Source organism: Pleurodeles waltl, chromosome 5 (assembly GCF_031143425.1).
Source record: "Pleurodeles waltl isolate 20211129_DDA chromosome 5, aPleWal1.hap1.20221129, whole genome shotgun sequence".
NCBI lineage: Eukaryota > Metazoa > Chordata > Amphibia > Caudata > Salamandridae > Pleurodeles > Pleurodeles waltl.
In genome coordinates this window covers 628,578,606-628,595,949 of record NC_090444.1, presented here as the reverse complement: position 1 = coordinate 628,595,949, position 17,344 = coordinate 628,578,606, and the positions used below count along the sequence as shown (strand labels likewise).

The 17,344-nt window shown below is 41.5% G+C and overlaps 1 protein-coding gene across 1 annotated transcript in view; it reads left to right on the top strand.

The window, feature by feature from the left end:
- RPS6KA2 (ribosomal protein S6 kinase A2) overlaps positions 1-17,344 on the top strand; it is a 1,517,835-nt gene that overhangs the window by 499,423 nt on the left and 1,001,068 nt on the right. The window contains exon 3 of the mRNA XM_069234488.1: positions 10,604-10,685. Coding sequence (XP_069090589.1) covers positions 10,604-10,685 — 82 coding nt within the window. The remainder of the gene's footprint in view (positions 1-10,603; positions 10,686-17,344) is intronic.

The window sequence follows — 17,344 nt, the reverse complement described above, 5'->3', positions numbered from 1 at the left end:
GGGCCTGGCCTAGTTATTACTTTTTTTTAACAAGGAGGCCACTTGGCCCCCTGGGACCCCACTCCCAAAGCCCCGGGCTATGCATTATTTAGTTTTGTGGAGGGGCACACAGCCCCTTCCCATGGCTCATTTCGGCCCCAGGTACCCCATTACCCCAGGGCCCAGCCTAATTATTTAATTTTTGTTTTTTGTTTTTGGGGGAGAGGTGCTGTATGGTCCCACACCAGGGCCGATATTGGCCCTGGGAACCCTATCCCACGGGGCTCGGCCCAGTCACAATATTGGGGACAGCGGGGGGAGCCTGAAGGCCCCCACAATCCCAGCTGGCTCCTCACCCATTGTGGGTACCAGCATTGCTATCAGAGAGATCAGTTTCCTTTGTGTGCCTGTCTGCCTGCATCCCCGTGGGCAGACACACAGAGGAAAACGTCCGCTCTGACAGTTGCTTGACACCTCTCCCTTCATTGGACCACAGAGTTTGCTGTGACGTGGCGCCACAGCAAACAGCTATGTCCTGAGGTGGGCACCCGGGACAAAGTAGGAGCTGGCCCTGGGCGATTGCAGTCCCCAGGACCATTAGTGGCTCCTTGACGGGGCCATGTAGCCCCCTCCAACATAAAATAGCCCAAGGGAGGTGGTGGTCCCCAGGGCTACATACGTTCTGAAACAGACCCCCTTTCTATTTTAGTTTGTCAGGTGGAGGTTATGCTCCATGGGACTGTGAAAGGGCCACGCTCCACCTGCATGAAATTTACTGAATGTCTGAAGGAGGTGAGGGTGGTCCCTGTGGTTATGGGGGGGGGGGGCCCGCTTCCCGCACTCAATTTGCAGAATGCCCTGGGGAGGTGGTGTGCTGGTCCCCAATGCTGCGGGGGCAGCAAAGCCCCCGACACAATTAGCAGAATGCCCTAGGAAGGTGGCGTTCCCCTGGGCTGCTGTGCGGTCACCCGCCCCCCCCCCCACATGAAATCTTCAAAATGCCCCATGGAGGTAGTAGTCCTAGGGGGATGGGAGGCTGCACAGCCCCATGTACATTTAACTGAAATCACCACAGGGAGTTGGTGGTCCCCAGGGCTGCGGGAGGGGGCAGGTGGTCCCTCCACATATAGAAATTAATGCACCTGCTATCTGGCCCGACCGGGGGCACTATAGAAAGCAAGCGTGGGAGCCTTCACTTGTTTTTTTAAATTTTTGTTTATGTGTGTGTATATATATATATATATATATATATATATATACATATATAGCTATATTTATATATATGTGTGTGTATATATATATATAATATTTACTGACACAGGGGGACTGTTGAAGAGACCATATATGACCATTCTAAATATGGATTTAAACATTGATATTATTGTTTCCTTTATCAAAATAGAATATGTGAGAGAATACTGAGACACATTTATCCGTTAGGTTGTAGAAGTATGTAATGCATATGTCACTTTACTCTTCATTTACAAGTTATCCTGTTATATAAGAATGTTATTAAAAAAAATATTTAAATATCTGATTCGTTGGGTATATATTTCATACATTTACATAACTTAATTAGGCTATTGTACACTAATGTAATTGATACTTTTTTTTATTTACAATAATATATATGGATATGTCTGCTTTAGCTGATAACATTTGGATGAAAACATCATGAAATTGTGAAAATACATGACGCACATGTCACTTTAGTTCTCCTCTTAGTAGACATTGGATTCATGAAAACGAAATTCCTCTTTTTATGATCTATGGCTGTTTACTGCATAAGTAGGATTCATTATGATAATGCAATTGATATTTTTTATGCATAGCTATAGTTGTGTTTTAGGTGTTTACTATTACGATGAAAACGTCTTTTATGACATTATAGATATCTAAATATCGTTGTTTAAACAGTATAACATTGCTGCTATGCATACATATTACCATTAATAAGCATTAATAACTTTTCTGTACGATAATTAGGGACAAGATATGAAACATTTTGAGGATAACGTTTAGATTTGTAAATCCAATGTCAATTATGATTGGGTATGAACAGCCGATTTAGAGAAACTTGATAAAAGATCAACATGATAGAAGATGGCCGCCAGATTACTTAACATCAGTATGTAATTGATACAGAATAGGGACCACTGTTTGTATTTTAGGAGGATTGTGTGTGGCGTCGAATTGCCCAGTAGAAGGCGTCAGCCGAAACGCGTAGAAAATTCTGTTTTTTGTTTGGAGGGGGTGAGTTGGCGGTATTCGACAATTTGAATAGAGCATCGAAGAGCATCGAACTTTGTGAGAGTTGGATTGTTTTATGGCTCTAGAGCTGTTCACATCCTGTTTCCGTGCAGCCATACTTTGAGTGAATTCTCAATTCTGTGTGAAGAATATATATATATATATATATATATATATATATATATATATATATATATATATATATATATATATATATCTATACCTATATATATATATATCTATATAGCTATATATATATCTATATATCTATATATATATATATATATACATATATATATATATATATATATATATATATATATATATATATATATATATATATATAATGCTGCATGCATTATAAAACTCAAAAATATATAAAAATAAAGAAAAAAATATAGTAGTTATAGCTAGGATCCTGTTTCCATAAAAAAAACGTTTTTTGACTTGCCTATATAGCGGGCACCATTTGACGAATCTTCACATATTTATACAAAAAAGTGTGCCGGTAATTCTTGTTGCACATGGAAAGTTTCGGGGTCATCCATCAAGAGGGGGCTGAGAAAAAGGAGGTGTAAATCCATTCAATAGTTTTTGAGATACAAAAGGGAAAATAAATGTATATATCTAGTACCACGGATCGTCCCCAATGACTTTCTCACTAATAAGAGCTTGTGCAGGGAGCTGCAGAGCTCTGATTGGTTGCCTACATTTCAAACTAGGACGTTTTGGGAGCCATCTTGGGACTCAGGTTCAGCCGAGTCCCAGAAAAAAAAGTGAAATATAAAAGGGACCGGGGTACAGACACCCTGACCCCTTAGCTCTGGTGCTGGGTTCCAAGAGGGACCCTGCCAGGGCAAAAAAGCACCTTCTTTTAATTTTTGTCACAAATTAGCACCGATGTCGGTAATTCACAGCAACATTTATAAAAAAAACAGTGCAGGCGCCCATGCTTGTTTTTAATGAACCCCTATATAGGCCAGGTCCAGGGGGGCTGTCAAAAATAAGGAGGAGGGAACACAGGGCCCCTCTCTTGGGCTTGCTAAAGCCCCAGGGGCTGCCACCAGCCTGAGGCAATTATTACATTGACTGCCGGGGGCGTGTGCCACCTCCATCATTTTATTTTGTGGTGTTGTTATGTTCGCCCTAAGGGGCTAGGGGAAGCCCAGACATAGGCCCCTTGCTTGCAGCACCACTGGATTCAAGCTAGTCTGGCTGATGAGGGGTGTTACCCTGAAACCAGTCCCAATATACTCGCTTTTGTCCAGGGAGGACCTGGTCTGGCAGTTTGGACTGTACTGTTCCCATGTGGAGCAGGGTAACGACTAATTGGAATACGGCTGGGTCCAAACTGGGGTGACTTGGCAATCAAAATAACAATGGATTAAACCCAGATCTGTGAACGGGGTGAGTGTTAGAAAAGTTTCAACACTCCGTCCATCATTTTATTTTGTGGTGTTGCTATGTTCGCCCCAAGTGGCTAGGGTATGCCCAGACGTGGGTCCCTTGCTTGTTGCGCCACTGGATTCAAGCTAGCCTGGCCTATGAGGGTTAATACCCTGAAACCGGTCCCAGGATGCATGTTTCTGTCCAGGGAGGACCTGCCTACCAGTTTGGCCTGTACTGTTCCCATGTACTGATTTGAATATGGATGGGTCCAAACTGTGGTGACGTGGCGAGCACATAGTGATGGATTAAACCCAAATCTGTGATTCGGGGTGAGTGTTTGAAATGTTTCAACAAACCATCCATCATTTTATTTTGTGGTGTTGTTTTTTCACCCTAAGTGGCCAGGGTATGTCCGGGCGTGGGTACCTTGCTTGTTGCGCCACTGGATTCAAGCTAACCTGGCTTATGAGCGTTAACACCCTGAAACCGGTCCCAGGATGCTTGTTTCCGTCCAGGGAAGACCCGGCCTGGTAGTTTGGCCTGGACTGTTCCCATGGACTAATTTGCATATGGCTGGGTCCAAGCTGCGGTGATGTGACGAGCAAACAGCGATGGATTAAACCCCACTCTGTGATTGGGGTGAGCGTTTGAAAAGTTTCCACACCGTCCATCATTTGATTTTGTGCTGTTGTTTTGTTCGCCCTAAGTGGCCAGGGTATGTCCAGACGTGGGTCCCTTGCTTGTTGCACCACTGTATACAAGCTAGCTTTGCTTAGGATGAGTGATACCCCGAAACTTCTCCCAGGACTCTTGTTTCTGTCAAGGTAGGACCTGGCCTGACAATTCGGGCTGGACTGTTCCTATGTAGACCAGAGTAAAGACTTATTTGCATATGGCTCGGTCCAAACCGGTGTGACGTGGCAAGCACAATAACAATGGATTAAACCCAGATCTGTGACTGGGGGTGTGTGTATGAAAAGCTCCATCCATCATTTTATTTTGTGGTGTTTTTAAAAAAATACAGAGAAATTCATTTAAATAAAACAAATGTTAAAGTGACGTTATAGTTAGGCTCACATTTGAAACGTACAAAACCATAGAAATTCACCTGTTACAGTTAGAGATATCTCAAGTAACTATAAGTAGTGCCCTAAAGTAACTATAACTCGCACCCTCGCCATGCACTCCTAATCATCTCACAAATTGAGGCACTCATGACATCTTTGATAACATCATTGATAATATCAATGTAGTATTTGCAGTAAAATTCTTGATGAAAAACTGTAAATGGGGGGGCACGCGTATGTTTTTTTTGTTTTGGCAGAGGGCTGGTGTCGTCCCCCTGCTGCCCGGGGGTCCTTCACTGCCCCAGGGCTTCAATTTGTATATATGGGGTGGCCACGGCCCCCTGGCACCACCATCTCCCCGGGCTTTGTTTAAAATGGATGCGGGGGCCCATGACCTTCACACCTTGAGGACCACCATGCCCCAGGGCAAAGTGAAAAAAATTGACCCCCATTATCCCTAGGGACTGCCACCCCCGGGGCTATGCCTACATTGGAGAGGGGCCACATGGCCCACCTTGAGGAGCCTCTGATGGCCCTGGGAACTGCCACCCCCCAGGGATGGCTCCTGCTATGTCCCGGGGTGCCCACACCCAGGACATCGCAGTTTGCTGTGACTTGGCTCAGCTGTTTGACAGCAGGGCCTTTAAAGCAGGTGACACTGGCAATAAGCAGACCTTTCATCTCTGTCCCCTGCACGCATGCAGGAGACAGAGATGAAATGCTTCAGCAAGCAGGGAACTGCTGTAAAAATAGCTTCGTGCTTGCTGAAAGCAGTGGTACTGCGGGGTAAGCCTTAAGGTCGTCTGTAAGGGCTTTATAATAAAAAATATATATAATAAACTAAAAAACTAGAGTCCTCGGGGGAGCCCCTGAGGGCTCCCTCACACTCACACATAGCCCTAAAGGGCTTTTTAATTTACAATATATATATATATATATATATATATATATATATATATATATATCAATAAATAAAAAAGTAGGGATCGTAGGGGAGCCCTTGAGGGCTTCCTCATGGCCCACGTAGTCCGTAAAGGGCTTTTTAATAAAAAATAATTAAATAAAAAAGTAGGAAGCGTGGGGGAGTCCTTGAGGTCTCCCTCACAGTCCTACATAGCCCATAAAGGGTTAAAAAAGAAAGAAGAAAAAAAAAGGAAACCGCCTTTAGCTTAGTGTGAAGGTCACAGACCTTCACACTGAGCTGTGGGGGTTCAAATCGAGCTAGACTAATTTCCATTTTTTTTTCTTTTTTTATGAAAAAAATTATACTTTTTCAAAAATATTAAATACATTTTTTGTTAAATCCAACAAAAATATCTCATTCTAAGTATGTGAGATATTAAAAAATTTCCCTCTTTCAGTCTCACTTCCTTTCTCTTTTTCTGTCTCCCTTTCAATCAATTTTGCCCACTCATGCATCCACTTAGACACTCACCTCTCACAGACCCACTCAGACACTCACGCACCCACTGACAGACCCACTCAGACACTCACACAGCCACTCACAGACCCACTGACACTCTCATGTACCCACCGCACACCAACTGAAGCACCCACTGAAATACCGGTGTACGCATTCTCATGACCAGACAGGCAATCTGACAGCCACTCTCACTCCCAGAACCACCCTCTCACACCAATTGTCACACCCAGAGAAGCTGGGGCTAACTCCCGCCGTGCATGGCGAAAGGGCTGTGCACAGCATGGGTTTTGAGTGGTTAGGTGGTGTTGGCCACAGGGTCTGGCTGCAGGCCAGATCTTGCAGGAACCTCCCCTACACATGGGTGAAGGACATGCATGGTTGGGTGCTTATAGGGGGTTAACCCCCACCGCGCACAGCCAGAGGCGGTGGTTAGATTACCGTATAGTAATTAAAATAACTGTACGGTAAAAAAAATAGAAATTCACTGAAAAAATCATAAGGTTACAGGGACATTATAGTTAGGTTCTGAATTTACTGGTACAAACCATAGAAATTCAGCAGTTATAGTTACAGTTCTTTCAAGAAACTAAAACTTGCACCCTTAGGTAACTATAACTTGCGCTTTCACCATGCACAGCTAATTACTCCACATATTATATAATTGATGACATATTCTATGCCATCTTTCATAATCTCACTGCAACATTTGCAATAAAATTATTGATGAGACAACTGTGCATGGGGAGGGCGCAAGTTATAGTTACCTTAGGGCACAAGTTTTAGTTAGTTAAAAGAACTGTAACTATAACTGCTGACTTTCTATGGTTTTGTATGAGTAAATTCATAACATCCCTGTAACCTTTGTTTTTTTCAATGAATGATATATATATAATATATATATATTTTCAATGTAAAAAACTAAATTTACAGGAACATTATAGTTAGGAATTAGCGGGAAGTTATAGCTCTGCAGGAGAGTCTGCTGGGACCGCGGGGGCCTTGAGGCTCCCCCGTAGTCTCCATGGGCTTTAATTGCTGCCCTGGGCACCATTTTCTATATGTTTGTGCCCCGGCGATGAGGTCCCCAGTGACAAAATCAGCAGAAGGAGGGGGGCCACATGGCCCGCTCCCTTTGGAAGAAGTATTTGGCCCCAAAGAGAGGTGGTCCCCAGGCAATGGGGGGAGGGCTCATGCTACCCCTCTATTTATTTTGTAATTCTTATCCTGGGGAGGTGGTTTCCTGGGACACGGTGGGGGTCTGTGGGACTCCCCTATGTTTTTTTAATATGAAGCCCCAGGGAGCTGATGGTCCCCAGAGCCCAGGGGCATGCAGTTCCCCCATATATTTTTTTATTGTTCTCACTGGAAGGTGTGATGCCTGGGACAGGGGGTGGTCTGTGTTCCCCCCTAGGATTTTTTATTATGTAGCCCCGCGGAGGTGGTGGTCCCCAGGGCCCAAGGGGGCCTGTGTGGCCCACCTAAATATATATATTTATTGTTGCCCCTTTCAGGCTCCAAACCCCTTTGGCCATGTGTGACATGGGGTTTGGTGCTTGAAGGAGGTTAACTGCAGGGTCTGGCCATGTGGCAAGCACTGTGGCTAATCCCTGCTGCGCATCATGCATGGCGCGGGGTCGGGTGGTTATAAGGGGTTTTCCATAAGGCCTGGCTGGAGGCCAGGCTCTGCCACCAACTTCCCCATGCACAGCCGAAGTCTGTATGTGGCGCAGGGTTGGGCAGTTATAGGAGGTAGGCTGCGACCAGGCTCTGTGACCAACCTCCACCGCACAGGGCCAAAGGCCACGCACAGCTGTGGTTGGTTTAACATATGGTAATTACAATTATAGAAATTTACTGAAAAACAAAGGTTACAGACACGTTATAGGTAGGAAATAGAATTAGAAAAAACATAGAAATTCACTTAAAAAACAAAGGTTACAGGGATGTTATAGTTAGACTCACATTTTAAACATTCAAAACCATAGAAATTCAGCAGTTATAGTTAGAGTAATTTCAAGTAACTATAGTTCGTACCATAAGGTAACTATAACTAGTGCCCTTGCCATACACTGTTAATGACCCCACATATTTCAATACTCATGACTTTTTTTATAACATTGAGAATAGGAATGTTATATTTGCGGTAAAACTATTGAGGAAAAAACTGTGCATGGCGGAGGCACGAGTTATAGTTACCTTAGGGCACAGACACTCACACATACACAGTCACAGAGCCTCAAAACCACTCACAGGCCCACTTACAGACCCACACAGCCACTCACACTCATATACCCTCTTACACAACCACTCACACACCTGCTCACATGCCCATACAGCCACTCATACACCCACTCACAGACCCATAAAACCACTCACACAGCCACTCACACACTCTCTCACACACCCACTCACACACTCACATACCCACACAGCCACTCATGTACACTCACACACCCAAACAGACTTTCACACACCCACTCACAGACCCACAAAACCACTCACACACCCACAAAGCAACTCAATCGCCTGCTCACACACCAACACATCCACTCCCACAACAACTTATACACCCACACAGCCACTCACACACCTACTCCTAAATCCATATATCCACTCACAAACCCACACAGTCACTCACACGGCGACTCACACACCCACACACATGCAGTGATACACTTATCGAAATTGTGGTAGCATATGTTTGTATTTAATGTGTTGTTGATTTAGTTTTCAGTGTGTTTAGTTTTGAATGGATCCACAGATCCACTGTGGATCATCCCGCAATAAAACCCGCAGACCCCTTACTTGTCTGAGAATTCATGAGGGATAGACAGATCCAGAAATTGAAAAAGAAAAAACGAGAAAAAAAAGACTCATTGCAGAGCATTGATAGAAAGACTACATGTTACTTTACATTATTTTTTTAATGTTGAGTTTTAAAATATATCATAATGGATATGTGACTAAAATGTATTTATGAACTTGTGAAAATGTATATTAGTTCATTAAACTTATGAGTCAAATTGTAGTACAACTTAAATTAACAGAAACTGTGAAATTCACTAAAAACAAACACAGGGTACAGAGATGTTATAGTAGGAAATAGAATTAAGAACACCTTACAGAGACATTAAAGTTAGGTTCTGATTTTACACACACCAAACTATAGAAATTCAGCAGTCATAGTAACCATACTAACTATAATGTACACCCCTGTAATCCACTACTTAAGACCTTACATATTACATCATTCATGAGACGGTCAGTGACGTCACTGAAGCCATCACTGATGACATCTCAAATATTTTTCTTGTACTCATCATATCAGGAGCTTTTACAAGATATAAAGGGTAAATTACAAAATGGAGTAGGGTAGAGAATCCAGTGTTTTGGGTTTGAAGAAGAACCTTATACAATGTTAAAGAATGAAGCATGTGCCCACCAAAATGGCAACTTCAGTGCCTACATTTTAGGAATACTTTGGAGTGTTTCAAACATACTAAGGGAAAATTCTCAGCACTGCAAAATATATTTACTATTTAGAAAATGTATGAGTGTTCACATTACAAAAGAACATTTGACTTACCTTTTTTATTAATCATTGTAATTAACATCTCAACACCAAACAAAACTTCCACCCATGGTCAATTCTTTGAAGTCCCTCGTCCAATCAAGGGATACTTTCAGTTGTTTCCTGTCACCAATATTTTGCGGGAAAAATCTACAATGTAGCCCGACATTCAAGGGGTCCAGGTGAGATGGAAGAGAGGTGAAACTAACCATGGGGAGTTTTTGCTTAAAATATGTAAGGGTCTGATTTACAGATGGGCAATCATTTAAAATCTGCTGATTGCTAGCATATGCGGAAAATTACCACTGCCATGTTCTACTGTTACATTAGTAATAGCACATATGGCAATTCTGCTAGCTGTAATCTTAGTGATTTACAATTTATTGCATCTGCATTTCACATAACGGGAGATCTTTAAATCAGTCTCCTTATGAGCTATTGTGGTGGTGAGTAGGCATGAGCGAAATTTCCGTTACTCTGGTGTAATCTCATGTAATTTCACAAATGTTGTGTTATGCTTGTTATGCAAAATTTCAACATTTACACCATTACTTCATGGGGCATTATCACACCAGGTTTGTGGCAGTATTTTAGTACAGGAGAAAGGGTACATCATGAACGATCAGAACATAAGCAGTTGTTGTTCGCAGCACTTATTTTTTCTGCGCTACTATTATTAACCCAAAATGTGTCCTCACATCCACAACGGACAGGAAGCTGCATTCCACTCTAAAATATAGCACTAAATACTGGTTTCGCATTTCAAGTAATTATGTGTAACTTTTGTAGAATTTCACAGAAATACACAAAAGCAAATTAGCATGTCAGCCATGAGATTGCTGTAGACTTGATGACCTAAAAATATCTGCAATGCTACTAATTTTAACACTAGATTTCCTAATGTGTCCCTGTCTCTTGCTGTAGGTATTTTTGGTGCGGAAGATAAAAGGATCTGATTCTGGACAGCTGTATGCTATGAAGGTTCTCAAGAAAGCCACCTTGAAAGGTAATGGCAAAAATGAGGTTTAGATTTCATATTACTTTTTCTTGTGCATCACCCAAGTCGGTAGCATAGCAAAACTTGAGGGGGCTTCCCTGCAAAGTACATGGAGGACCCCCTCTTTGGACTCATTCAGGAGCTCCCATGCCAGGGTACTTTGCTGAGGGGGCCCCTTGGTGGTTGGTGGCCCCCTGCACTGCGGGGGCTGCAGGGGCCTTTGTTATGCCACTAACCCAAATATCATGATTATTTAAAATGGCCCCTACTGAGGAATGTTCAAGTTGTGGTTTGCTACAATGGAATCACAAATGTGGTCATTTTAGGAAAGGGGGAGCTTCAAAATGTTTGTGACAGATGCAGGGATGTATCCAAATATACTCAGTAAATAAATGTGAAAAACGGACTCCTGAGCACGGATTATGCATTCCGTCATAGAACATCTTCCAGAATTTACCTACAGGTTGCCTTCCAATCCCTGCATTTTCAGTTGACTGACAAAATAGAGAAAGAGTGTTAATGTGAGCTGTGCTCATGAACTGTCACTTCCCTCCTGGCCAGGTACGGTAACAGGTGGTGTGGGGGTAATTATTCAATTCAGTCCTTACTCACTATTTAGTATGTGTTTATCATCATTTCAGGGCAGATTAAATATAATTACAGCACTCACACGTGTGCCACTATTGAGTTTACTACTGATTTCTTTTTTTTAAAAGCTTACCCATTAACCCATCAGAAGAGATGCAAGCCATACCCCTCCGAGTTATTCTTTCATTTAATCAAAGGTGTGTTTTACAGCAGCAGAATAAGTGATGAAAATAGTGTGGTATATTATCATTTAAGTTAGCAATAACCAGACCTAAGGCTTTGATTTTTACACCACTGCCAAAATGTTAAGATCTCACTTGGTTCAGCTAAGTCTTGGTTAGACAATAGGAAGGAGAGTAGAATAACAATTAACATGTCAATTTCAAGTTGAAGAAATTAAGTGAAAATTATTTATGATGATTTAGTGCCATATTTGCAGGAAGCCCAAATCTATGGCAATCTTATCCTCCAGCCACCCAGCAACCAGGCAAAATAAGAGAGACAAGGTTGATCTCCCAATCCACAAATACAAATGTGCCAATCTGGATCTTCACTTGAACCAGTACGGTAGCTCTCTTTTCGTACCTTTAAAAGGAGCTGAAACCTATTGCAAGTGCCCTGTCATCTCACTGAGCAGCTAAACAAAACTACAGCAGGAATCAGTTAATCTGTAGTCCTCACACTCCTCCAGGCAATCATGAGCCTCACAGCCATTTCTGCCCTTCAAAAGGGTTGTAATCCACGAATATCCATACCCACCGTGGAGGAGGATGCTGTCACAAGACCTACTTAGCCTCCAACAAGACCCAGCCAACAAGGGACATACCTGTTTCTCCTTCTAACCAGGAGCCTCCCTGCTATTTCTGCCACTTAGAGAAGTTCAAATGTACTAAAATATTGCTCACTAACCAGCCTTTTGGCAGCCAAGTTGAATGGGAAAAGATTACATTACATTCTTTCCTCTTCGTACTGGCTCAAGAAGCAGCGAGTCGGAAACTTCTCTGCTTCTTGTGCCCTGCAGATGTGCTCAAATCAATTAGAATCTGACAAGTAATACACACCACAGGCAGACAAAAGGTGGGCATGATGTCGCGTGGCATCCCCATGTACCTAGAAGAATCAGATGAAGCTGCCAGTCAGTAGCCTTTTTCCTGATTTTGCTTTCTTTAAATTTTCTTATGGCCCTTTCCGAGCGGGGACTCTTGTATCTCAAACGTTGGGTATAATCATCAAATAACCCTTGCTATTGGTTGTATCAGCCTTTGTTAATTAAGAAGTAAGGGCCAGATGTAGGTCCGTGCCAAATTGCGACTTGCAATTTGCGAGTCAGAAAGGTGTCTCAGACACCTTCTGCGACTCGCTATGGGGTCGCAAAGACCCACCTCATAAATATTTATGAGGTGGGTCGCAGTTTGCAACCCCATAGCGAGTCTAGGCACTCAGGGGGATGGTGGCCTACTGGAGACAGCAGACCACCATGTCTGTGACTGCTTTTCAATAAAGCAGTTTTTTTTTTCTCTTTGCAGCCTGTTTTCCTTAAAAGAAAACGAGCTGCAAATACAAAAAATACCGAAACCTTTTAGTTTAGTTTTTTTTCAGAGTAGGCAGTGGTCCATAGGACCACTGCCTGCTCTGCAAAAATATTTTTGTGAGCATTCACAAAGGGGAAGTGGTCCCATGGGGACCCCTTCCCGTTTGCAAATGAGTTACCATCCACTTCAAGTGGATGGTAACTGCGAGTTGATTTGCGACCGCTTTTGCGGTCACAAATCAACTCTACATAGCGGTGCGACTCGCAAATAGGAAGGGAACACCCCTTCCTATTTGCGAGTCTGAAATACATTTTGCGAGTCGGTACCGACTCGCCAAATGTGTTTCTGCAACTCGTAAGGGCATTTGCGCCTCGCAAACGGCGTTTTTCGCCGTTTGCGAGGCGCAAAAGCCTTCCTACATCTGGCCCCAAATGCCATAAGGAGCTATCATTTACATTAGTAGCCATAACAGTGAGGATCAATTGGGACTTCACACTAAATGACAAAGAAAAGTGGAATGGTTTATTAATGGGATTTATTAACAAATTAATTGAAATCAATCATTAGTTCAGTAAAAAATTACATTTTTGACATTATCATTACAGATTCAATCTAAAAGTCAATATTTCAAACTAAGATGAAATAGTACATTTTTAAGAACTATAAATAGAATGCAGAACTTCACAGAAACTGTGTTCCATACAGGAAAACCCTAATCTAATTTAAATGATGTTGGATGAGTATGGATTTTATTTTGAAGCAGCGTAAGGTAAGTTGTCAGCTTCATAAAAACCCATGAAGTTTTCTGAAGAGACAATAAAAATGCATAGGCATGAAGCATTAGCACTCAGGCAGTGGGGATTAGCAAAGGCTGGAAAGGTATCTATAAGATCTGCCCTATTCTGATCTAGGAACCACGCTATTATAATTCAACAAAACTTTAATTACAACATTTTTCCCATCCTCAATCCCACAAACTAGTCAGCCTTCACCAAACACTGGATGCAGGCAAACTCCTCAGGTTCTCACGTCTTCACAATGCATCATACACAATCATGTACATGGTTTGTTACTTTGAACAAATCTTGTGGTTCAGATAGCTATTCCCACGAGTCACGCTTCCTACCGTTGCCTCTCTTCCTGGTGAGAACCTCACAATTAGTTGCCTAATACATAAGAAACACCTATTCACTAGCTAACAGAAGGCTTCTGCAAAGTTACAGCATCTGCAATGGGAAGTAAGAGAACAACATATTGTGCAAAACAGCAGTTTAAATACAAAAGCAGGCCTCTTAGGCCTAACTTGTAAAGTCAGTATTCAAAATGGCATCAACATTTACGCTAACTTAATTCATTACACTATGTTAACTTGAGTGTTTGCTAATGATGGCTAATTGTGATTGCCTACTAAAAATGTTGTGTTTAATGTGCACGTTATTTAATGTTATAAGTTGTACTTTTTTAAACATGCGTTTAATTAGTAAAGTGAGAAATGTCCTTCTATCTGCCTCTTAATTCATTTGCATCTAGGTGTCCACAACCAGGGGAAATAATGCCTAAAGATAAAGTATTCATCTGAGGGGGACACTTGCTTGGTCCTGTTATAGCAGAGAGCAGAACTCCAACATCTCACATGCCAGTTCAAGTGTCACTAATGTCTTGTCACACACATATACTCCACAATCCCCAAACCCCTATGCACTCAGTTGCCTTCATACCTTTGTAAACGTATTCAAATGACTGACCCCATACTCCATAAACCTCATATACATTCTTCTTACCCCTTTCAAACATCACAAGTAGAACAAAAAGTGTATTTGATATCTGCATTTTATGCTCACCAACACATACTCTGTAGTGTGCCATGCAGGCGATAGATCCACAATGAACAATTGTAACACTTTCTCACTCATAGAGAGATTATTCACTTCCTCTTTAGCACAAATTCTAGATATTTACACACAAAATCAGAGCAGATCAGTAATCAGAGTATCAAAGTAGTCCTCATTAACTCTTAACCTTGTACACTTGCTAACGCGTCCTTCTATGTCAATTTATACACATTAGGACTCGTTTAGGCCGATGAATCTTTTGACCCAGTGGTAAGACACCGTAGAACGAGATAACTGATCAGTATGTCAAGCAATATATCAATGATATTATCAACATATATCACTACAATATATTTCACTTTAGACATTGGTTAAACTGTCAGCGCAACCATGACCTTTCAGTCAGGAATACCCACACCTTTATTGGAGTTTTGTGAATTTTATTCCCTATTGATTACAATCTAATAGCAAGAGTATTAATCTCGAAACCATGAAGCACAGAGCATAGTCACGATATGGCAACTGTGATGAGATTCTGACAATACAAAGATCATTGAACAAGAAAACACTTATGTGAGAGATACACAGATCAGGATGCATAGAACATCATATACGTCTCAGTTCAGCATAGCACAATATCAGTCATTGCGTCAGTCAAGTGAATTCCTAATCTAGCCTCTAATTAGCATTGGCATGTTGGACTTCATGCAAAACAATTTAGAACATAAATTTAGAAAACGTCTGACTAGGGTCACTACCCAAAAATTACAGCAGGTGGTACCTAGAAAGGAAAAGCATTCAGACAAGTCACAATAGCAATTGTCATAATTACCCTCCTCGGAATGAGTCAGCATTCAGGATCAGTCTTCGTCTTCAGGACATCAGTTATATCGCCGTCAGTCTATCTCATCTAATGAACAGGGGACACTTCCCACATAAGGAGGAGAAGTGTAATGGGGCAGTCTATGGATAAGGATGGTTTATTTCAAGTCTCAAATCACCAAACAGAGTGACAGAGTTTCTGGATGCAATCGATATCATTCCCTACCTAGTTCTCTCGAGTCTTCTGTGCCATGGGTTTTTATCCCCTTTTGGCAATACCTTCCCCCAAAATTCTATTGGACAGTCGCTTCACCCCACTATCTTTAACCTATCAAATTATACATTAAGTAATGCACTTGTCACCCTATGATAATTTATAACACTTTGATTGGTCTTCATAATTGACGTTTTTCGTAGGTGGCACATCCGGGGTTACTTCATTCTTTGGCACGTTCTTCAGGTCAAAAGTTCTCTTCTGCATGGTCGAATGTCCTTGGATGTTTTGAAGATTGTTGCAAAAACGTATAAAACGTATACTAAAACAGCTAGCATGCGAGTGAGAAAATTTCTCACTTGCAACATAAAACAAAGAAAAGAACACATGCTGGGTCATGGCCTTTTGCGAGTCAGCACACTGGAATAACAGAAAAATATGCTTTAATATGAGAGCTACACAGCTAAGTTTTTCAGCTCACGCTAACTTAAGACTTATGGATGCTAATAAATGCAATCTTCGTAAATGTTATCATATCTAATTAATGCAAACAATTATTTCTTATATTCGACATTAGTATATGTGTACAATAATTCTCTACTATTATAAGTACGTTAGAACACATTTCAAATGAATAATATTTTATGACTATTAATGCAGCATTGTTAAATATAAGCATTTCACATCTAAAATAGGTAATATTCAGACTACGCTCTCTCACACTCACAGAACATTCCATCTCAGTGAAACTCTTAATGTGCCAGTCCCTCTCCCCCCAACTACCTTCTTCCATAAGATATAGACCAAAGAAACAATTTATAAAGAGGTTTTAACTTATCACTGCTTCCCGAATCCAACTTCGCAAGACTATATTCCTCAATTATGGTTAGCTTGATAGACATTTAAGCTGGGCAGAAACTTTAGTTTGTACATGTATTAATATCAACCAACATTTCACTAACTTAAATCATGCTAAAGGGAGCACTGTCGAATTTGTCACCACACCATCATATCACTGCTACCCCTAATGCAACCAAACAGGGAGGATAGAATCCCCTTCTCCCTAAATCAGACCACCGCCACCTTCTATGGTCAGCTTCAACACATCAAACCACCGTTCTGCTGCTTCAAACACTTTCCCACTGAAACTATTGCACACAACATGATCTGCCTAGCAACTTCTCCTTCAAAAGCAGAGTAATGGACTTCTGCCTTGACACACTGAACTCTACAATAAAGGTCAATGGAGATGGAGAACCTACATTGAATCTCTAGCCTAAATGTTTGTGCAGCAGTAGAATAAATAAATTAATTAAATAGGTAATTGCAAGTGAAAATAATAACTTGATTCAAGAAAAGAAAAGGAGCACCGCTAATTCACCAGGTAACCTTTTAGGAAGTGGCATGTCATCAACCATTTCTTCATAGTCAAAATTAAACATCACATTGAAAAATCCAAAGAACTCACTGCCATATTACCCATGTGCAATGGAGAATTCTGAATTAACCTTGAAGCCATTCTTTATTTAATTTACACCAACATCACCTGTATCATACTTACTATGATTAGGAGAGTATAACATTGTAGCTCCTAGAATCTCTTTCCAGAAAAACGTTCTTTCCCCTCCTCAAGACATAAGTGCATAACTTGTAAGATGTTTATGGTCTGGCTTAACAGCG